At 42.4% G+C, this 23,516-nt stretch overlaps 1 protein-coding gene across 1 annotated transcript in view; it reads left to right on the top strand.

The window, feature by feature from the left end:
• Window positions 1-6,348: 6,348 nt before the first annotated feature.
• atf6 (activating transcription factor 6) overlaps window positions 6,349-23,516 on the top strand; it is a 36,060-nt gene continuing 18,892 nt past the window's right edge. Inside the window, exons 1-12 of the mRNA XM_068707220.1 lie at window positions 6,349-6,584; window positions 7,267-7,343; window positions 7,736-7,814; window positions 8,421-8,518; window positions 9,356-9,479; window positions 9,753-9,956; window positions 12,244-12,413; window positions 18,963-19,148; window positions 19,300-19,391; window positions 20,914-21,063; window positions 22,609-22,704; window positions 22,816-22,918. Of these exons, the coding sequence (XP_068563321.1) occupies window positions 6,488-6,584; window positions 7,267-7,343; window positions 7,736-7,814; window positions 8,421-8,518; window positions 9,356-9,479; window positions 9,753-9,956; window positions 12,244-12,413; window positions 18,963-19,148; window positions 19,300-19,391; window positions 20,914-21,063; window positions 22,609-22,704; window positions 22,816-22,918 (1,476 nt within the window). The 5' untranslated portion in view covers window positions 6,349-6,487. The remainder of the gene's footprint in view (window positions 6,585-7,266; window positions 7,344-7,735; window positions 7,815-8,420; window positions 8,519-9,355; window positions 9,480-9,752; window positions 9,957-12,243; window positions 12,414-18,962; window positions 19,149-19,299; window positions 19,392-20,913; window positions 21,064-22,608; window positions 22,705-22,815; window positions 22,919-23,516) is intronic.

Below are 23,516 nucleotides of genomic sequence, written 5' to 3'. Positions count from 1 at the left end.
CTGTGTTGCAATATTTTCACAGTAAAATGTTACTTCCCGGAATCGCGACAGTAAGAAAAAAAAAAGAAAAAAAGAGAGACGGTGGTGCTTTTGAATGCAACCCTATTTTCCCCCTTAAATCGCTTTTCAACACAATCTGACAGATCTCAACACAATACTGAAAACTGACTGCAGCCAGTAGGTCTAATAGGGAAATGTAAACATATCAGTGATGCCAGCAGATTTAATAGCATATCAATTTAGATTAGATTAAAAACCATGTTATTTTAGGTTGTCATATCAAACGCTGATTTTCATGATACTTTTAATGTCTACAATGATATTTACAATTATTTAAATGTATTGTAGCACAATTTTAAACTGCTTTTCAGCTCCCAAAACGTCTTTGTTGATCGGTGCTATTTAATCTAATGAAGTATCTAATCGGGGATTGCTTAAAGTCTATTAAATCTATAATGTATAATGCTTCTAAAAAATCTCAAATGCAAAACACTTGTTTTTAATCTCCTGCCGTCCTTCCTTCCTCGAGGGGATCACTCCAGTGTTTACATACTGCTAGTGTGAGTCCTGGTCTGGGTACCCCCCGGAGTCCCCCCACACACCCCTCTTCAGAGTGCGGGGTCATGGAGGGGTGAAGCTCCCGGTACCTCAGAAGGTTATTCAGGAGTCAAGCCGCACTGAGGCATTCACAGTCCTGAACCGCGGAGCGGGCAGACGCTCCGTCAACGCCGGGCCCGCTTGACCACTCAGCGGGCCTTTGGGCTGCCCCGCTAATGGGACAAGCACCCCCGGCTCCACCGTCCTTGTAACAGCGCCCCATAAAAGAGCACAGGAGGATGCTAACCAAGATGAATGGCATTTTTTTTCTCCACTCGTTCTACACTAATCAGAGCTTTTCATTTGTTATGGCCTTGCGCCAGCCCCTCCACCCTCAGCCTCCATTAGGGCCAGATAACGTATAAATTCATTAAAGTCAAAGAGGGACGTTAAAATGGTCATTTGTCAGATCTCCCTTTGTGTGTCCCTAATGGTGGCACATGGTTGGAGGCATTGAGATGATTTTGGTGGGGCTTTTCTTCCTCTCCGGTGCATTAGGAGAGGAACGTGGGAACTGGAGAAAACCTATGTTTCCCTCTTTTCATGAATGGTGGAGGTTTACACTTTCAAATTCAAATTTTAACAGTTTGCTGTTTTATTTATGTATTAATTTATTTGCTATGCTCTCTGAAAATAGAGTAAAAAAAAATAGCAGGGGGTATCTGCTGACCTGAACAACGCTGTAATCTGGTATTCATTTTTATTCCACCATTATTGTTTTGATATATTTTACATTTTAATTTCTATTGTTTTTGCCTAATTAGAGGAAAATGTTTTATTCTGGTGGCTATCCAATTCATCCATCAACTTCAGAACCCCCCCCCCCCACACACACACACACACACACACACACACACACACACATACAAACTCACAGTCAATGAAGCAACCCTTTGCACTAATCCCTTTGTATTCACACCACCATTCCCACCAAACAATGTCCTAAAACCTAATCCTAAACCGAGCTCTACAGACCTGGGCCACCTGCTAGCAAGTCACAGTTTAGCTAAGAGGCTAACATGAACCTGAGCAACAAACCGCCTGTTTAAAGTCACTTAACAGCACCTCGCATGCATTAATACAAAGAGCACAACAAGCACGGATTGGCATCCAAACACAAACACAAATCTTATTTTCACTCCACGTCTCTCTGTTTTTGGCTCCCTTCCTCTATTTCTCTCCTTCTCTTTCTGTATCCATCTCTCCCTGGCTTCAGTTTGGAGTTTCTGGCTGCGTCGTCATGGGAGACGGCTCTCTCCATCTGCCTCTGCTGTCATTAGCCCATCTCCACCACGCTTTATCGAAGGGGGGGGGGACCCCCAGCACCCCCCACCCTCCTGGACCCTCTTCACAATTCTGACAACCCCTGCCCCCTGCTCCATACATAAGCCTGAGATGATAAGTGTTCCCCCTCTTTGTGTCGGCCAGGATAAGACAATGCCACACAGCACTACAGAACATCATCCATCTCAGAGGTCATCAATCTGGGACACAAAAGATGAAATGTAGCTCGAACTCCCTTTTGCAAAGAGGTTTCTCTTTGCTTAGAGGAATCTTGTCCTCCACCTCTCTCGCTCCTTTTCACTGCTGGATTACTGGTTCACCAACAAATTCTTCTGTCTTGCATGATGGGAGTTAAGTAGTTAATGCAATTTGCAACTATTCTAAGTATTTCAAAAAACAAACACCAGAGCATAATTGCACAAAAACAAAAGTATCCAGACATTATTTCAACATCTCCAGTGATAGATGAACTCTGTTTCAGTTCCTCTGCAGAAAAAACATGTTGCAGATAAGGAATGCCTGATTGAAAACAGACTGTGGACACTCCAACAGGCCTCTACCAAATTTACATGAATTTGTTTGGTGGTAAAGCCCAGTGAGACACACACAAATACCACCATCTACCTTTTGTTTCAGGTCTACATTGTCTAACCACCAGCAAGGGGCTTTTTGTCTTTGGTCACAGTCTGTGACAGGCAGCAGTGTCTTACATTTGAGGTCTTCATTTCATTCAGGTAAAATAACCCAGTGAGATTAAAATGTTCTTTCCAAAGGATCCCAAGAATCAACATTCCAAACACACAAAACACAATACGTTTTCTAAGATAACAAAATGGGGATTATTATGATGCATGACAGTTTTATAACAGTTTGTCCTTCAATGAGTTTAGTGTAATCTGCCATGATGTGATTGTCACACTCAGTTTAGCACTAAAGTTATTACAAACCGTTGCTGTGCCAAATCCTGCAAACCAGTTCCAAGCTTAATTTTGTGTTTTGGCAGCAGCCATACAGACAGTAATGGTTGGTTTGTAGTGGCAGAACTTGTGAGCGAAATCAGATTTGTGTGTGTGATAATTGGATTCTAGTGGACAACATTGTGCTGTTTTTACCTATTTCATCTCTGCTGGCAAAGTTTCATCTTTTGCCATTTTGATTACAGATAACAAGAAAAAAGAATATTGTATTACTGTTATCTATCTAAAAGAGGCACTTCTCACTGATTGTCACATTATTTTGTTCTGGATGTCATATTTCAGACAAATGATGAGACACATTGAAGCAGTTTCAACATCAATGTGACCAAAGCCTCTACTTCATTTCACACAAACCTTCTGTTAAACCGTTCTGCCCAAACAAATCAGGTTAACCTGTTAATCTGCTGTTCGTGTGTGAGTCTGAGGGGCTTTACACACAATCAATAAGATGAGTCCTCAACTATCCACAGACTAAATACACAGTGCGTGTCATTAACCACACCACTCCAATATGATGCAGGTGCATTTTCATTACCATCAAGACACGTGATTTAGACCGACACATGGCTTGTATTTTTAAGATCTGTGAGGAATGTTTGACGCTTTTGTTAGACAACTTTGGATTTCGACAAAGTGCACAGTCACACTGTCACGTTAGCAACAAAGAGCATAGCAACATTACACTGACTGGACTCACCAGTGATTCATGATTGCTTACATTAGCTGATTAGGTTTATGTTATAGGTGAACCACAGACTCCGGGCAGATGGCTGACCTCTATATTAGTCTCTACCTTGCTTTAATGAGTTAAAACAGACTGGGGACTTGTTCCTCTAGTGTGGCGCTGAACCAATCCAGCAGGGAATCAACCAGACCACCTCAGGTTAATCTCGCTACGACCTGAAAAGCCCATGAAGGATTAAGCCCAGTCGCAGATTTTTAGCACACAATGTCACTTACTGCCGTGGCCGTGCCATTTAAAAGTCACAAACAAGGTGTAATGGAGAAGGTTCATTCTGTAACAAGAGCTTACACACATGTCCATCTGATGACATGAGGCCTGTTTGCAGATTTACCGGATAAGAAATCACTTTTTGAAACGCATTCAACAGGAAGCTGACATAGCTTTTGTCCAAATGTGTGGTTGATGTCATGTTTGTGTTTTCCATGTGTACAGTGTATCCACAACATGCAGGATTTATGTGGGAAAGGCAGTTACAGCAGTTCAAGAACATTTTGTTCCATGAGCAGCTATATCAAATTATAGGTGCACTGACATTTATATGTGCTAAATCAAATGATTCATGTACTGATTCAGCCAATCAGGACAGGGTCACCAAACACCAGCGATTCTTTTTATAGTCTGGTATATGAAATCACCTGAAGTTAAAGGGTAGTCCAGCAGATAAGTCTTGCACTTTCATAAAGTTGGGGATTTTAAAAAGAGTAGAGGCCGAGATGTCCTGATTTTATATGAAAAAAACTGGATCCTTCACATCCAATTATGCAACTCTTTAGTGTCTTTAAATAGACCCTCCCTGCCTGGTAAACACTCATGTCTTTGTTATTGTTATTTTCCAAGACTTGACACAGAGCCATTTAACACATTGTACTATTTTCATGTGTATTTTTCGTATACTTTCCTGGAATCATTATTATGGGTTTTCTGATTAATGTCCAAGTATTACTGTTATCTATGTTTAATTTTTCTATGTCTCTTTGTAGTATGCTTTGTAATAGTGCTCCATAAATAGATTTTACCCACTTACTAAAAAAATAGAGTTATGATGGATAACCTTAATTCTAATTCACAAAGGCTTTGTCCTCAAACAGGCTTTATATGGCTTAAAAGGGCTCCAAGCCAGATGCTTGCGCTGCCTGTCGTGACACTAAAGTACAAGTTGCACCAGAATTGATGCGTCAGTGGCACGTAAACCCTATGGAAGCACCCATCTGTCCAATCCACATCAACTACAACCACTCCTCACTGTCCTCAGACCTGTATCTATTCAGCACCTTGGCGAGCCTGGTCCTGAAAGGACAGCAGACCGCCAAACTATCTTCGCTAGGCTGACGAACATCAGCAATACCAAACCAATCAGTGTATTCAATGGAAAAATGTGGTTTTAAAGGAAGGCTATACGTTAGAAATATGTAGAGGTTATCTCATGTATCTGTCTCAAATCAAGGATTTTTAATGAACATAGAGAAACTGCCTCATCAAACTATTGTATGTTTTTTACAGCATATTGGAAGCGTTTTGTGTGGTTTGACTGCCCGGCGCAGCCTACAAACAGGAAATCAGTTCGCAAAGTTGGCAAGGGAGAAAAATAGGGGACCCCCTCATGTATATCCCCTGGAATTATTTGACTTTGCCCGTTTTTTACACTTCTACAGTCACAGTTATGTGAAAGAAAAGCACGAGAGAAGTGTATTAGAAAGAAGTTAGACATGTATTAAATATATTTGCAGATTCTAAGATAGATTTGTTAGATTAGAGCATAAACTATAAACTATTATAGATTTAAAAATGTAAATAGTATTCGTTGAAGCATTGAATCGTTAAAAAGAATACATTTTTTACTTCATGATATTGAAATGAACGACTCTGAAAGCCTTTCACGGACCCCCTGGCAGGGGCCACAGTGCCCTAGGGGTTCCCAGACCCTACTTTGAGAACCATTGGCTTTAATCACTCAAGCTATTGGTTGAATTTTGGTTGAATTTGGATAAAACAATCCCAACTCATATCCAGTCATTACCTTTTTTCAGCGCTGGTCACCATCAGTGGATGATGCTTGCCAAGTTGTCACAGAGATGGATTAGTTGTCAAGTGAGCTCAGTTGTTATGATTTTACCCAGAGCACTTTTAGGAGTTTTCATAAAACTTAAGCACCAAAGATCATACTTGAGCTCAGAAACAGTATGTTGGCAAATCAATCCCAATTTAAAGAACAAGGGGAGTCTCAGGTGGCCTATTGTCCCCTGTTGTCTCTCAGCCGTACGCTTGTGTATCACTGCCCCTTATTCTCACTAGGCTTTAGTTCACAGTAATGTGTGTAAACCCTTGACTAGACATGATTAGAACTGTTTTTTAACAAGATCAGTTGAATTCTTGATTTAGCCTGCATCTCTTGGATTAACAACGTACTAAAAAGGTCAATAATTTAAAAATGAGGGGATTATGCAATTCAAGTGATTTGGAATTACAATAATAAACCATAGTCATTAAGTCACAAATTATTTAGCAACATTAAAATACTTCCTCTCTGTTCTGTCATTAACTCAGCGCCGTTACAAGCCGTTTTATGATAGGTCAACTTTATGAAGCACACTTTCTCACCATAGCATGTTTCATGGCCTGCTGTACTATCCTGCCGCCTCGTGGCCTTGTCAGGCAGCACCAATTTACAGCACATTTTCACAAGCTCCCCTGCGTTTGCTTTTTTCACACGTTAGTCCCTCGGCGGCACCCGTACATTGACAGTAAAGTCGGACGTGTATCTAACTGGCAGCTAAACGTCTAACAGGAAGTGTTCTACCAAACAGCTACAACATGAATGAATCCTGTGTACCATCGCTTGATCGCAACTTGTTGGTCTGAGACGATTTACCGATGAATTTAAAAGATGTCTTCAACAACGTTATACTTAGAAAATCATAAACAATATCCCGTGATGGATGATGAGACGGGCACCATGTCGATCGACCACGGAGGAGAGTGGGGTAAGCGTTGGTTAACTCCACTTCCTAGACAGAGCTGTACTAATGTTTAGCTAGCTACTAGTTGAGGACATCATTTAATGTGCCTTTAAAATACAGTTTGTGACATGGTTGCAGTTTCAAAAAACACTGTTAACGCGCCTGAGTTTGATCACGTACGTGTACTTACACTTCCCTTCAAGGTGTAGCTAATACAGTTAGCATTAGCTAGCTGGTGTGATGATGTAATATTCCGAGCAAGAGTGTAAATAATAACGAGCATTATGGCCGGAGACATGACGTCCAACACAGAGATACAACACTAGCGCTATAGATCACAAAAGGTGCAAACACTTTGCTGAAAAAACAACAAATTAGTTAGATATAAACAGTTTATTTAACATGAAAACTGTTTTATGTACAAACTGCCTACAGTTGCACAGTTGTCTAGTTATGAATAGAAATATATGAGTTTACAGTAGCTTTTCTCATTTACCAGTTCATATCCAAAAAAATTTAATAATAATATTAATAAAATAAAATATTTTTTTATCATTATAAAAAAATGTGTTTTTAATCAAAAGACAATTGACTGCATACACTTTCTGCGGTGGAAATATGAAATGTATTATTTGAAGTCAGGATTTGTCTCGCACTGAAGGCAGTTTGACTTGATGTTTTGCGCTGTATGCTTGTTGTTACACAGACATTAGCTTGTTTGATGAGCTGGACGACCTGGGGGATGCGGATGAGCTGTTTCAGGCCCTGCTGCATGCTGGCTGTGTGAGTAACTCATCCTCTCAGTATGCAAATGTCTATTGTCGACTGAAACTGAAAGGAGTGTGCTTGTTAACAATGGTGCAGGGCCAGGGATGCAGGTGCATCATTAGCTAACATGGTAGCACAGTATGGTAAGAACAGGTGATGCAGGAACAACAGCAGTACCACACACACACACACACACACACACACACACACACACACACACACACACACACACACACTGTGTAGGTGTTAGGCATAACGTCGGCAATAAAGGATTTTTACAAGAGTTTTATTGACATTCTGCTTTCCTCACGTGGCAGAAATGCATGGCTCAGAAAACAATAATAAAGTGATTATATGCCCACTGCCTAGAAGTCCATTGTTTAAAAAGTGTATGTTTGGTTTCTCAGGCCAGTGGGGGTCCAGACCTGGACTTTGATATCGACTTACCGTTGTGGAGTGAAGTGGACACAAACAGCACCTGCACAGGTACAGCTACACATGTTGACATCTGTGTAAACATGACTATCACATTTCAGCATCAAATAAGGCAAATGTGAACTGAACTAAAAATAATCCCACATCCATCTGTTTGATATTTGTATGATGTAGCCCATGTGATGATGTGATGTACTGTTGTGATATGTTGAGGCAATTGAACAGAATATTCTCAGGTACACTGTCTTTGTTGGAAGTTTTAAGTGTAATGTACCAATGATGAAGAAAATAACTTTTTACCTAAAATTATTATTATTTATATATATGATCTATTATTTCCTGAAGTCACCTACCTCTCAGAATGTTTGCAATATTTCTTGAAAAATGAGGGATGTTATGACTGATTACTTCAGTTTGTTCATGTTCTTCATAGGTGCTTTATGATTGATTTGCAGAGACAGCAGGTGTAGCTTATTAATGAGGAGTGTATTTATGGGACACAGAGATTTATGCTAAATGAATAAAGCATACAGAAAGGGTGTCAGTGTTGAGTTTATGTGTGGGGAATACACAGGGATAAGCAAATCCCATCCGTCTATGCTGATAAGCCTACATATACGACACATTTTTCTGATGCCTTTGTCCTTGTGTATCCAGATGGTGAGGTGAGTGTGGACTCTCTGTCACCTGCGCACACTCTGAGCTCTGTCCCCTCTCCTTCCTCTGTGGAAGCCCTGTCCCCATACTTCTTACAAGTAAGTCACTGTCTTCAACTCTTCGTCCTTCTCAGTTTTTTGACAGTTGACTTGTATTTCCAATGCAAATCTTTCTCTGTTGTTTCTGGTTGCGAGTATTTACATACGTGCCCCTCTTGGTGCGCGGTTGGAGCAAACAAACGCTTCATCCAGATGGTGTCCAAACATTAACAGCTGCTCTTGACTTTTGGATGCACTACACATACACACTTTAGACACTTTATTAACAAAACCCTTAAACACCTTGTCACATTAATAATTTGCCGGCCGCCAGAGCTGTGCCCCGCCCCCTCGTTAAATAGAAGGTGCTGACAACTTCAGCCACATTAGCATAATTTAGCAGGCAGATGTTTTCACAGTGTGTCAAAACAAGGACACGGGTTACATCTTCGTCTGGGCCCAACACAGTCTGCACACGTTTGTCTGCTGACTGAATCACCCTGACTCAATCCAAGGACACGTTTGTCCACTAGTCTTTGAATATTGTCAAGGACACTTGATTCATATTTGATCTGATGTGATGACATCTGAATCGTATTCCGTCAGACAGTGTGCTCTACTTTCTAGCAAAAGTTTGCCGATGACTCATTGCAGGCAAGCATCATGAATCTACAGCTACTCTGACGTAATGCCCGTTTGGATGACAAAAACAGGCTCTCAATACACAGCTCAGAACTGTGTTGAGCAGCAGAAGTCAAAATAATGAAACCTTTTGTAGGAGTTGCCTGTATTTCAGATTCCGATTTTAGTAGTCACTGCTTTTGTTTACTGCTGATGTCTAGAAAAAAAAGAGGTGTCTGTATCTAATAGAGTGTTCTCTGCTTCCCCATTCCCCAGGACGAGGCCCTGTCTCCACAATCGCTGCCCTCTCCTGTTTCAGTCTGCTCAGAGTCCAGCAGCCTTTCTGTAAACTCTCCCCCAGCTAAGAAAGCTCCAAAGAGGACCAACCAGAACGCCCGAGGTGAGGCAGCCTCTCCCACCGCACATCTGCTCGTTCAGCTGTTATCTATATTTGTATGCTTTGTCCAAAATCCACGGGAAGTTTTGCACCACATTCTGAAACACACTCTTGGAATGATTTGAAGAAAAAAAAAGAAAAAATAAAGCTTTTAAAAATACCCTGTAATGATAAATGCTAATTTCATCACCTTAGCTTAGAGTCAGCATTTCCTTGTATTGACGTAAATCCTGTTTTCTTATCTCTCTCCCTGTCGACCCACATCAAACATACCAGCCAGACAAGCTCAGCCTGTCAAGAGGCCGATTCAGATCGGCCCGAAGGTTTCCATCCAACCGAAACCGCTGATTACCTCTGTGCCCCTGGCTCATGCAGCAGCCCCCCTGCAGACCAAGACAATCATCATCCAGCCCCTGCAGACCGCTGTGCTGTCTGCGGTCAAACAAGCTCCAATCAACATCCAACCAGCGCCCCCTCTAGGTGAGACCTCACACCGCAAGACACATTGCCTCACCTCACACTGTATCGTATCAGATCAGTGCACTGGATTTATTTATGAGTAGTGGGGTGTTCCTTACTTTATTATTTTTAAATTTAGAGGTGACATGGTATTTCTGTAGTACAGTTTATTGTTTCTGATGAGTTTGGTTGTTGCTTGGACAATAATTGAATTGTTGTCTTGTCCAGCAGATGGTGGTATAACCTTAGTTTATGCTCATCTTTAGTCCTCACTGTCCCATGTTACTCTGCTCGATGGTCAAATAATTACATGAGTACATGGGACATTAAGATGTTTGATTCTCACTTTTTGTATCCAAAATATGCCCAAATTTGGTTACCGTATTTTTCGGACTATAAGGCGCACTTAAAATCCTTAAATTTTCTCAAAAATTGACAGTGCGCCTTATAATCCAGCGCGCCTTATGTATGGTTACTTGTTGTGCTTATTGATCGATTTTATGTGGTACAATGCGCTCAAAAATCTGTCGAAATGTGTAAGTACGACTTTGGTAAGCAACGAAGCCGCTCCACTCAATGGATATTCGGAGCATTACGGTACGCTGTGTCACTACCTGATCGGCCCCGTAACAGGAATGTAATGTCTAAACTAAAAGTCAAAATCGATCAATAAGCACAACAAGTAACCATCGGTCGCAACTGTCGTCCGAGCTTTCACGAAAGCTGGAATCATCACTGAACAGCCAAGTACCGATAACGGCAACAAGACTGACTCGGAAAATGACGAGAGGGATTCGGGCATTCTTGATGCCGAAATCGCACAGCTGTTTCACTCAGACACTGAAGATGAAGAATTCGATGGATTTGTGGAAGAGGAATGAATCGATAAGTGAGTGTATTTTTCTGTACCGGTATTTGTTGTTACAACTGAGTTGAATAAAGTTTGATTTACCGGACTGTGTTGTGCGGCTTATGTGTGAACATAGACACCTTAATTCACAGTGCGCCTTATAATCTGGTGCGCTTCATAGTCCGAAAAATACGGTACATTTGAAGAAAAAAAGCAATGCTGGGAATCAGCCTTTAGAAATATACAATCAGGAAAGTTTGTTTTACAGCCTACATGTTAGCCACAGACAATTTATGGGCTGCTGTGTGATTTTGTGTGATTCATGCATTAAAGTATATATTATTTTTGTTTTGTGGTTTAGCCTGCTTGGGTTACCAATCTGGTGACATCGGCAGCACCTCGGCCAATGTAAATACTGATGTCATTGTCTGGAACCCGAGTGGGTGGAGTATCTGACCTCTCTCAACTTTGAATTTGAACTTGGCTCTCAGTCGGCTTGGTAATGGCCAAGATGGCAGATGAATAAAGCCAAGACATCCAAGTTTAGGACCTCAGATGGAAGTCAAGTCAAGCCTGCTCAGTGTTACGAGTCGCTTTGGTTTAGGATCTGCACAATATCCACAGCTGAGGAGTGAGCCCTGTGCATCAGGCAGAGATATTTACTAATGAGTTCACATTTGATAGAGTTTGACTGGTATTTCCAAAGAACAAGCAGGCTGACAGGTGTTCCCAAAGGCTTTTCATTTCTTTTCACTTTCATCCTCATGAATTGTTCCTACAGATGATGAGACACAGCGTTGGCACCACACACATTCATTAGTAACACTTCTCCACAATTAGCACCGGCAGGTTGTTCAGTATTAGAGGTGAAGGTTGCTGGGTCAGTTTGAGGAATGGTTCCTGGCACGGTCGTACTGGGAGGGGTGGGCCTCACTCTGAGAAGCGCCTACATTAACAGGACCTTTATAAACGCTGACAATATTGTGTTTTGTTGAGGTTTTGCTAGTCTCTTTATACAAACATACATGCAATAATATAATGAATGTGTGCCAACATGCAGGTTTATGTGTGTTCATGCACATAAAACTCACACACCTCTCAGTTTGGAATGTGGACGTTTAAGACCACAGGTCGAGAGGGTAAACATCTTTTCCACCTGTACTTTAAACACAGAGAGTCCTGTTAAAGACAAGGTGTTAACGTAGGTCACTGGCGGTGAGGGGGGGGGGGTTAAGGAGCTGGACTGTACCATCTGTAGCTGGAGGCGATTTCAACAGCAGACGGATGCGGCTTCTAGATTGTGTAGAATATCAGATTGAATGTTACAGACAAGGCAAATGTGGGATAAGAACATAAACACAAACACAGGAACAAACCGACAATCACAGTCAGTCATGATTATAGTATAGCTAATACCTGTAATTTGAAAATGTGCGTGTGTTGTGTACTCTTTCTCAGGACGTCCCATAGTGCTGTCTCAGCCCAGCCAGGTGCTACACATCCAGGCACCACAGACTGTCACCGCCAATGTGGTCACCATGCCAATGCTCAGCCAGGACAGGCCCGTCCCCGTCGCTGCTCCTCCAGCGTACTCCGTCACGCTGCGAGCCCCGTCCTCGGATGATGACGTGAGTCCCGTCCACACTCTTTATCACTCAAGTCTTCCTACTTGTTACGTTACTGAACCTGTGCTGAGTTATATTGCTGCCCTCTTTCAATGGGTTAATGGCAAATGTCCTCTTATGTGTAACTAGTCATGGAAGAGAATTAAACATTGCTTTGCCACGTTTGCGTCGCAAAAAACCTACAATTTGCCCCCTCCAACTATCTATTATTTGTGTCATTAAAGTCGTTTGCTCACGGAGGTGCTGTCATTTACACACAACTGTAAGAATGTGATTTGATCAGGGGTCTCGAAATGTTTTCAGGCCACTCAGTTTTGCCTCCATCGGTTACATCCAACATGGTCCCGAGGGGACTCCACCTGTTTTTCTCTGGCTGAGCTGAGTTACACATGAAACTCAAACGGGAGGTTGTTCACTTAGAAATCAAGTCAGTAAATACAGTTGAACTAGTGCCATGTTCCCCAACTCTGTATATCTAAATGCTGAAAACAAAATGTCAAACACTGAATCCTTCACATCCTTGTCAACCATTTAGTTTTGTTCTATTTTTTTACTCTAATCTTTAGGGATTTGTGCTCTCAAGCTCTTCTGAAGGTCCCCCTTTTTAGTTTGCTTCCTAACTAAGAATGTGTCCAAGCAATTTATACGACAAAGCCTCTTCATGGGACTTAATAGTACCTTCAAGAGTTGTGTTTGTGTGCATGCACGTGGGAGGACTTGCCTACGTGCAGCTGCATGCACCTGCATGCAGCTGCAGGCCTGTGAGTAGCAGCACAGGCGTGCTTGCACTTGCCCACCATGTTACTATGATGTTGTGGTTACCATGTTCACACTGGAGCCTGTCCAACATCTCACCCGATTTTTAGTGTTTATTTTAATGTCAAATACCATTAACTTCAATTTTGGCGTAAGATATGAAAATATAATGTTGAAGGAAAAAGTTAACCCATGAGCCTCGAGGGCTTTAATGGAGCCACAAGCAACTCCCAGATGATCATCGCTGACCTCTGTGGGGTTTCGTTGGAAAGATGAACGTTATGCATTTGTAGTTTATTCAGCGTGAATGGTGTCATAGAGGGATATTCGGCTACTCTCCATGTGGATGACAGAGGGTGAGATCTTTCTGTGTGTTGTGTTCGGGGGTGATGTCAGGACAGCTGCAGCGAACGGGAGACGCACACAAACACGCAAAGATCTTCAGTATTTCTCCCCAGTGCACTCGTTTCTCTATGGTCTGTGTAATGACAGCACAGAGCTTTTATGGAATCCTATAAGGTGCAGCAGTGTCTGACACAGATATTTAAAAGTTAAAAAAGAAAACTCAATTATAGTGTGTTTTGTTTGTTGTACAAAGTTGTGGCCTGTCAATGTGCATACTGGGCTTATTTTCGGTGGAAGAGTGTTATCCTTTTAAAGGCTTGGGGGGCGAGTTTGTTTTCTCTTTGTTGCTTGAATAAACTGCAAATGCATCTTTCTGCCAGTGTGCATTGTCGGCGTCCAAGTCAGAGAGATGCCGTGACTTTCAGCAACTTCAGTGTTGTTTCAGGCACAACAACTCCTAATGGCTCGCTGATGTCTGACCTTTAGTGAGTTGGGAAACATGTTCTTGCTACGTCTTCTGCTTTTGTTTTTTCCTGTGAGAAAATCTTTCACATTCAGCGTTTCCATTACGCCGTCTCGCTCAAACTGACGTGGCAGTGAAGTTGCAAAAATCCATCGTTGTTTATAAGGGTCGCTTTTTTTTTTTAAATTAAGAGGAACCATGTGTGTCACATTTGTGAAATGTCTCCGACTGTAAATCATTTGCAGTGATTGCTGAAGTGACATTGGGACGACCACAGAAAATGGATCCAATTATCATCTATTATCATCTTATAGGAATAATCATTGTGTGGTACTGATGCATTACACACGGACTCGAAAAAACATTAGTCATCGCCTGATGTCACAACGTTCTGTTTTACCAGTCTGCTCAATTTGTCTTGACATTAACTGTGTTTTTTATTAGGCTTTTTTAATTATTAACCTCAACCGAAATTTCCCACGTGGTTGTTGTTTTATGAATGGTAACTGTTGACCCCTGGCTGTAAAAATAGTCAGCCCCTAAAAAAGCCCGACAGGAACAGACCTTGCGAACAATGTCGAGGAATTCCCAACCTCAGAGGCCAAAACAAATACGCCTCTCAGCCATTTGTAAAGCAAATCAAGTCAATAAAGTTTACAATAGGTGATTAAAGGGGAGGGGCTTCACATTAATGGTGAGCGGGGAAATAAGACTGGCTTTTTTTTGGAGCTGAGACCTCCATTAATTTCTCAAGAGGGAGTGGTGATAGTTTTTAAGATATTTTAGTGAAGGTAGGAAATATATATTCATATTGCAGAATCTGGGTGTCTGATGAGGATTTAAAGGGAGACTATGTATGTTTTGCTAAATGGCGGCGTCTGAAGCCACAAGTGACGATCATAATTGAAATAAAAGTAAAACATAGTGTAACAGTAGCACAAGTAGAGAGGAGTCATAAGGCATATATAAATTCAGCTTTTCATTTGTAAGAATGTCTTATTTCATCTTTCTAAATATGCATACCGGTAGTCTCGCTGTAAATGGACTTTGGAGTTGTTTCCGGGGCCCACAAGAAGCATGTGTGTGTGCGTGTGTGTGTGTGTGTGTGTGTGTGTGTGTGTGTGTGTGTGTGTGTGTCCAGACCCACTGCAGCTGTGTTCACTTTATAACCTCACTGTGTTTTTTGGGCAGCACAGTGGTCGGGGGATGTGTAAAATGCCTGTTAAAGATGACGTACTTGTGCCAGGTGGTACTACGTGTTGTATCTACAGTTTGCACGTATCACACTGTTCGTGTTGTTTACGGCACTGTATTTTGGGTTATAGTTAGCATATATAAGCCCCCGTGTTAAACGGCTGCTAACGATTACATGCTTCAGACAGGTGTTGTGCAGGACGAAGCATTTGCGACAGCTGTAAACAGCCATCAAGGATTGGGTCACTGTAATGTAATGAGTGCCTATACGGAAAGGGATTTAGCTGTGTGTGTGTGTGTGTGTGTGTGTGTGTGTGAGAGAGTGAGAGAGAGAGAGAGAGCGCGCCATACCTCCAATGATGATGTTTTTATGTCTTTCATTTTTTTTTGTGAAAAAAATCAACTGAGTGCTCAGTTGAGTTCAAGAACAATGGAAAAAAAATCCCAGTGAGAAAATATCAGAGGGAGCTACAAGGGAGCTTGATTAAAACAATTACACATCTGGTCTCATTATTTAAGACTCATCCAGGGAGCATGCATAGCATAGATGCTAACGGTGTAGCACAAAGGCTCTTAATTAAATGCACTGTGTTGCATCTGTTTAACATTTCAGCTCCCTGTCCCTGGACATGAGGTCATGCTTTTGTCGCCATTTCTGGTTGTTTTCGTCACAATGTGTACAAGCTGCTTTTGTGTAATAGGATGCAGAAGGAAAACTTCTGTAAATGCATCACATAAAACTCCATTGTTTCGTTACAAAGTGGAAAATGATATACTTTTATTAAAGTCCCAGTGAAACGGAAGTTGGAGCTTCTGCACTGTGAGTATTCACCAGTGAAACGGAATATTTGTGCGGTGTCCAGTTACAAGAGGGATTTAAATCAAATCAGATTGGACCGCTAAAAAGTGGGAAACCTTAGAATGTAGCGCGAACTGGAGCGACAGAGGACTGTGGCTCAACATACTTCTCTTGTCCTAAAAAGTTGCAGAGTGATGGATGGATGCCATGATATTATTGGTTAAAATTGGTTGGTACTAGTTTACTTAAGCACACGTCATATTTTATTTTTACAGGCAGAAAACGTGATACGATTTTGTTATAAAAATACAAAGAAATTGATTTTTTTTTGTTTCATAAATTGTTAATTAGTTGCACAATATGACCATCTAAAAGGGTTATTAGTACATTTTTCATTTCATCTTGACATTAAGATGATTTTTTTCTTTGACAAAGTAGGATACACAGACAGTTACAACAGCTGTAACTAATGGAAGTATGAATTTTGTGATTTGTTACAGGCCTTAAAAATGCCGGTTCCTCCACTAACGGCCGCCTAAATACCTCGATGATAAATCCGCTGCAAGACATTAGTCAACTTGAACAACTTGCTCTGCACCTACATGTTTAATCCACAGCACAGTTAGTTAAGTACCGTGTGGGTGTTAAAGTGGATATTAAGGGAAACGGAACACCTAAACAGTGATTTGCAACACAAAATAGCTTTTAGGAAGATTCAACAACACAGGTTGACAGTTGTGTCACCTGAGGAACACATACCACAGTTATAGGTGTTTATAACCTACAATAAAATCAGGAACTTGTTAAACTAAGCCCCCACCTGTTTGGATAGGTTAGTGGTTCATCACACACTTCCCCCTGGAGTAACCCTTCGGATGCCGACCCTCAACAGCAGCGTGACAGCTCGGCATGCTGGGATCTGTTGGCTTGTCAACTCTCGGTTTCTCTCTCTTCACCTGCATTCATCCATTGAAGAGTTTTTGAGCAGTTCTCCATTTCAGCAACACCATGTGGCATGCGGCTGGCCACTTTGCAGTTCTGCAAGAGCAGCTGGAGGAAAAGTGTACTGCTCACAGGCACTTTGGCAGTTTTTTTCTTTTCTTTCTTGTTGACTTTTCCCACAGACGGTGTAGTGAATGACCAGAGCGGCTAATTGAGAAATGCCATTTTTTTTTTTTGCCGCCTGCCCCTTATTTTCCTCCTCAGCGTCGTTCTGGTGGCGATGAGAAGTTCCCCCTTCTCTGCACTCCCTGGTAACTGCTTACTTGCAGCGTTCCCAGGCTCGGGCTAGTGGCACGGCTCCCAGATTTGGGCTGGGAGACAGAGGGGTTTCTCAGGAGACAGAACACAAATACAGGGATCCAAATAACTTAATCACCAGCGGGGCTATTAGGCCCGGGATCGTAGAGGCTTTCTCTGGGGAGAGTGTTTGTGTTTGCAGAAGGACAGGAGAGGGGTAGCTGGGCACTGGATGGTCAATGAAGGTGTTTGGGTAACACCACAGCCATGGGTCGTGTTAATTTGACATAGGTCGTGTTACGCTGCTTACCTCACTTACCTTGAGTGGAAGGAATCCCATCCTTACTGGAAACAGGCTGTAAAACTACTCCTACTTATTTATTTATTAAGTATTTTCCCGTTTTTTGTTTTCGGCTCACCTTTGCAGAGGTTTAGGCAACCTTCATGTCTAATACAGCCTTAAATAAATTGATTACTGTCTATTTAATTACAAATGGACTTGTGTGTAAGATGCTAATTAAGGCAGTTAAGACTTGTTTTTTTACATCCAGACCTGTAACATTGCCTCTGTGTTTATGTGTGTCAGATGTGAACCCATTTGTCAAAGAGTGACACACTCTCTAAACACATTTTTCCTTCACATATAGAACAGAGGTATTGCAGGCGACCTCTAGACCTTTCAGAGGATTTCGATGTAAATATTTTCAAGCGGAAGCTTGATCGTGTGCACTTAAGGGCTCTTTTGGGAGATGTTGAAGCCATGATTTGTAGCAGAGGTGTCATTAACCTCAAGACACATCTTGAACATGTCTGTATGATTCTGTCACCCTAGTAAACTGGACCATCGGCAGCCGAGGTGGTGCTCTCTCAGTGAGAATAACAAAGTCGACCCTGGCTTCCACTACCCCTCTTCCAATCAGTTTCTCACTATGTGTTCTGTCTTTTTACTGGTGGTTTCTCTGTCGTGCCAGAGTCGCCCCTTCTGAAACTTCTGCTGCCTTCTCACACTTCTTCTTGTATGGAGGTTCTCACTGTTGTTCAATGTACCCCATACATCCTTCTCCTCAGTATTAATGAGTGGGTGCAAAACGGTGACCGAGCAGATGGAGGTCTGGTGTGGAAAATATGTAAACGCATCTCTACCATTGACATTACTATTGCATAAATAAATGTGTGTAATTCCATTTTTATGCCTACACACCGGCACCAGCTATGGCCGGAGGCATTATGTTTTCGGGTTGTCCGTCCGTTCGTATGTCAGTTCATTCGTGAGTCGGTCTGTCTGTATGTACGTCCCATTCTCTTGAACGCAAATATCAGGAACGACGGGTCGAGGCATACAAGCGTGAGGCGGTAATTTTAGTTTCCTACTTATCCCCTAGACACTTGTTTGGGTGGTTTCACTGAAAGAGATTGCTCATATAAATGAATTTAACCAATTGTCGTTGAGAAAAACATGCTGTGCATTCCAATACCCATAGTACCAAACCATTTAGTATTCCACTGAATGGTTTAGTAATTCCTAACACATAGTATGTCAAATACAGTATGTTAAATACAGGATGTAGTACTGCATCCGGTCACATTATGATCTACAACCCAACAGGTGGCTCAGGCAGGCATTTCACCGTGTTCTCACAATAACCGTCCCTCTTTTCCTGTTAGGATAGGTGTGGTGTGGACACATCCACAATGGGATGACTTGATATGAGTAATAACAAATGTGTGTTGCCGTTTCTGTCTTTTGTCGCTTCAGTCGAAGTTGGGCCAGAGGCAGCAGCGCATGATAAAGAACCGCGAGTCGGCATCCCTGTCTCGCAAAAAGAAGAAAGACTACCTGCTCTCGCTGGAGGCTCGCCTGAACTTGGCGTTGTCTGAGAACGAGTCGCTCAAGAGTGAGAATGGCAACCTCAAGAGGCAGCTGGAGGGCCTGCTGAGTGAGGTGAGAGGCTCGCAGCCACAGCTCTGCCAATCCTTCCACACAGCCTGCACTTATAAAGATGCCTGTGCAAAGTAACAAAAGCTGAGGAATTTGCACAACAAGTCTTGTGTGAATTTATGTAATGCAACGTGATGCCTAACTTTTCCTGCAGAACACGGTGCTGAAGGTAACCGCCCCCAAGAGGAGAGCCGTGTGTCTCATGGTGGTGGTGATGTTCGTCATGCTCAACGTCGGACCAATGAGGTGAGCCTGTGATGCATGCTGTGCGACCATGGATTTCTCTCTCTATGTCTCCACAGCAATCTGGTTTAGTTTCTAAAAGCTTAAATTCGGTTCAAAACAAAACGACGCCAATGATGGCGTGCTGTAGCTCAAGATGCATGAAGATTAACAGTAACTGCCACCAACCGTGGATGCACAAGAGTTTGATTACTGGAGGAAAACAAATGGGAAGCCCCATGAGTCATTGTGGGAATCACGCCTCTCCTCTAAGACATTACGCAAAAACGTTTATTGAAAACAGAGCAGAACATTTCCCATTGAAGTAATGTGTTCACACAAACCCACTTACCCCATATTTCAGTTGACAAAGTTCATGAACATATTGGAATATAAAGAAAAGTTGACAAATTATAAAGCAATCTTCTCAGTATCTTAAAGAGACAGGTGGTAAAAGGGAGCGTTTCAGACAGAAGGTGAATACAGGTATATTCAGACAGACGGTATGAAAAAGAGTGAAACTGATGTACCGGTAATTGGTAAAGAAACCTACGACGACTAATAGTGCATCCATGCCGGCTCTTGTGTGTACAATATCTTCCGCTCCTCTGTTGTTGTTGCCAGAGTTTTAGGACTTTGTGAGTAATGGGTGAATCAGCCTCAAATCACCCTGCTTGGTTGCAAGGATGGTAAACACTTACAGATGTAAAAAGAAAATCATTTCAGGCTACAAAAGAAGTGTAAAACATTTGTTTATGGCAATATTTGTTATCTGTGCTTGTAATGTTAAAGTTCGTGACAAATTAAGATGAGTTACGTAAAACTACACTGGGGAAAAGAGTTTATTCCACCCGGCTAGCAGATGGAGAGATTGCGTAATCCCACAAAGTCAACTCAAGTCCACCTCCAACTATAACGATGACTTCTCTGTTCTCATGTTATGAAAATGTTTGTTTTCTCCTGGGATTAACTTGTTCCACAAAGATAGGAGGATCTACTTGTTGGACTGGCTTGCTTTGATAATCTGCCTGAGCTCTGTTCTGGGAATGTGTCCTTTCAGTTGTTCTCTAGAGCTTCGACATACATGCAAATGTTTCTGTGGACTAGTGAATGAGTTTGCTTTTGCGACTTGAGAGGCATTCACAGTAGCTGAAGTATGTGTGTGTCTGTACCTGTGCTCGAATCTGTGTGTTTTGTGTTTGGGCTCTCCTTTGGAATGTAAAATATGCCCGCTTTTGAGGTCGGATCCCTTTGAAATGAAAATGCCACCCAGAGAAGTAATACCGTTGATAGAGACTGTGTGTATTTTTGCTTGTGTGCGCCCCGGCGTGCTTTGGGTTCTGCAGTCTAGATCAAAGTTCAGATTCTGCTTGTGGCCAAAAAACGAAAAACCCTCCTGTGCACAGGATGTGGGCCACATGGAATTTGGTGCTTATTTCAGTCCAGTAACCAGTTCTTTGTCTCAGTGTGTTTCCGCCATCCCAACTGTACTGATTTGGCCTCACCTGTCTCTTTTCCTCACCTCGCCTGTCCTGTGTTTCTTCAGTCTGTTTCAGGGTGGCCCGGGCTCCAAGCTCAGAGTTATCTCCACGCAGCCAGGCGGCAGACACCTGTTGGGTTTCTCCTCCGAGGCAGAAACCGAGGTTGTGATGGGCCCCGATCCCCTCGACAGTGGCCCCTCTGAGATGGCCGACAGGTAATGAGCTCAACACCTTTCACAACACAACGCTATGTCAGCAGACCCGGATGCACCTGTGCCTGGGCCCAGTCTGAATCGGTACAGCTCATTACAGCATGTGTAAACACGCGCACCAGCCGATTACCAACTCTGTCCAAACGTCTGCTTTTCAAATGCCTCCAGGCCCCTGGCTAGTTAGCCGGCAGTTGTGATTTGAGTAACAAGGTGGGAAATTGGGGTCCGGCCTTGTTTGACATCCAGCTTTATATTGCCAGTAAGAGTATATTTTTCTAAAGGGTTATATATTTGTCTTTCTTTTTTTAAATGTGATTGAGGCCCAGCAGTCTCATTTGTAAATTGCATAAATAACATTCTTCTTTGGGGCATTACCTGCACCCCCATGTCCTGAAATGTTTTGCGAGGTGGTCAGAGTGCCTAATGTGTGCATGGCATCGCCAGCCTGGGTTTTGTCAGATCTCTGCATCGGGTATGTTACATGTTAATGTGAACCATTCAGCTGTAGGGTCAGGTTTCCCGGGCAGCATTACACCAGCGCGGGCAGGAAGGAACACATTAGCCTTTACAAAAGGGTTGACAGCACCAAACGCACCAGGGAGGAGGATGACGGGGGAGACATGCAACCTAATCTCGGGGTCCCACTGAACAGGAAAGTGTGTGTGCGGGAAGGTTAATACAAGCCCCTCAGTTAGAGTTATGATCAAGCCTCTTTGGGCTGACATGTTGTCTCGCCGAACCATTTCCAGAGCGCTTGGAACCTGGAACGCGAGTCCTAGTCGACATGTTGGCTCAGATCAACGGGTCCTGGGGGAGGTATTACGTCGATGGCAGGCGTTTTGGTAACAAGCCCCCCTGCAGGTGGGCCCTGACTGTGGACAGTCAACATCATCACCTCCAGCAACATAATCATTCATTCGCAGAGATATATAACGGTTGTAATTAACGTCACAGTAACGTCTGTGAAGGAAGGTCAAGTCATGCAATGCAGTTTGTTGCCAATCCATAATGTATTTAAACCCACTGTAATAACCCAGGTTGTTGGGCTGTCCTGAATCAGACTTGGTGTGACCCGGTGGGGCTCAGTTGTCTGTAACATGTTTCTGATCTCTTAACAGCACGTAGACGTATCGTTTCAGAATCTGCACTTCCCCTCTCAGCATTTTTGTTCCATACAATTAGCGACTGAAGCTCTGCCACCTCTGCACATGTCAAGTATGAAGAATCTGAATCAATGAAGCTCATTAGTAACCAATGAAATTCAAAAGGAATATAATTGTCCCCACATTGAAGCCAAGCTGGTTTATTTTTTTGGTACCGTTTCACTTCCTGTTGCTCGATCCACTCTGGGTGCTTCACCTCCGTCAGTGGGCACGCGGCCATATTGGCTCTCAGTTTGCATTCAAAGCATATTCTCAACATGTGGAAAATATTTTCGTAAAGATTCTTGTTTGGAATGTTACATTGATGTGAGAGCATATGAAAGGTTTTGTTGTCACTCTTCTCTTTGTTTAACACCCTCTCCCTGCTTTGTCTTCTGCGTTGCAGCTCTGAGGATAAGGCCCTGATGGTGCTGAAGGATCCCATCTTCCTCAGACCACCTCCCCCCTGCCAGCCTCCTGTTAACAGGACAAAGTGCTTAGAGTAAGTTAGGAACTCTTTAATGCATGGCCTACTTTGGTCCTTTTTACGTAAGACTGTGTATGACCTAAAATGTAAAAAAAAAAAAATAGTCTAATCCACTTTGATTGGCAGGTTGGCCCATGAGTTGAGGGGTTGGGTCCACCGCCATGAAGTACACCAGACCAAATCCAGGCGCATGAGTAACAGCAATCACAAACCCACCAGGACCATTCTGGTAAGTTGTGTTTTGGAAAACAAGAAAACACATCTAATGGGCCATGCAAGCATTTTGGTGATGTTCAGTGTTTGCAATAAAGCTTACAAACTAAACTCTTCTTGTAATTTAGGCCATATAAAGTATTTTTTTTGGCAAACCAAAACATTTCTTTCACCACTGTTTTACCTCACCTCTCACCTTCCCTTTTTTCCGCCTCTCATTTCTCTTTATTGGGCTGAGTTTAATCCGGCAGCCCTGAGAAAGTAAACACAACACTTAGAGCCGAGCTGTGGGATTAGTGCCCCCTGCTCTTTTTTTCCATCATTTTTTTTTCAAAATCTGTCACAGTAGGTCTAATCCATTAGGAGCTGCCTAGCTCACATATAACCATTCTTCATTTTACTTTAAATAGAAATATGGACGTGTTTATTTCTCATCTGCATTAAGATGTTCTAGCCTGACAGACACACATACTGTAAGTCTTCACAGCATTTACAGTATGGATCTTTATATTAATAAAAAAAACTCTTTAATTGTATAACTGTTCATTTGAATAGTTTTACATGCAAGTTTAAATATTAACATTCCTAAGCTATAAGTGACTTATCAGGATATT

The sequence above is a fragment of the Cebidichthys violaceus genome, unplaced genomic scaffold (assembly GCF_023349555.1).
Source record: "Cebidichthys violaceus isolate CVI_PGR_0920_01 unplaced genomic scaffold, fCebVio1.0.p SCAF_13, whole genome shotgun sequence".
Lineage (NCBI taxonomy): Eukaryota > Metazoa > Chordata > Actinopteri > Perciformes > Stichaeidae > Cebidichthys > Cebidichthys violaceus.
This window is presented reverse-complemented; position numbering and strand designations above follow the sequence as displayed.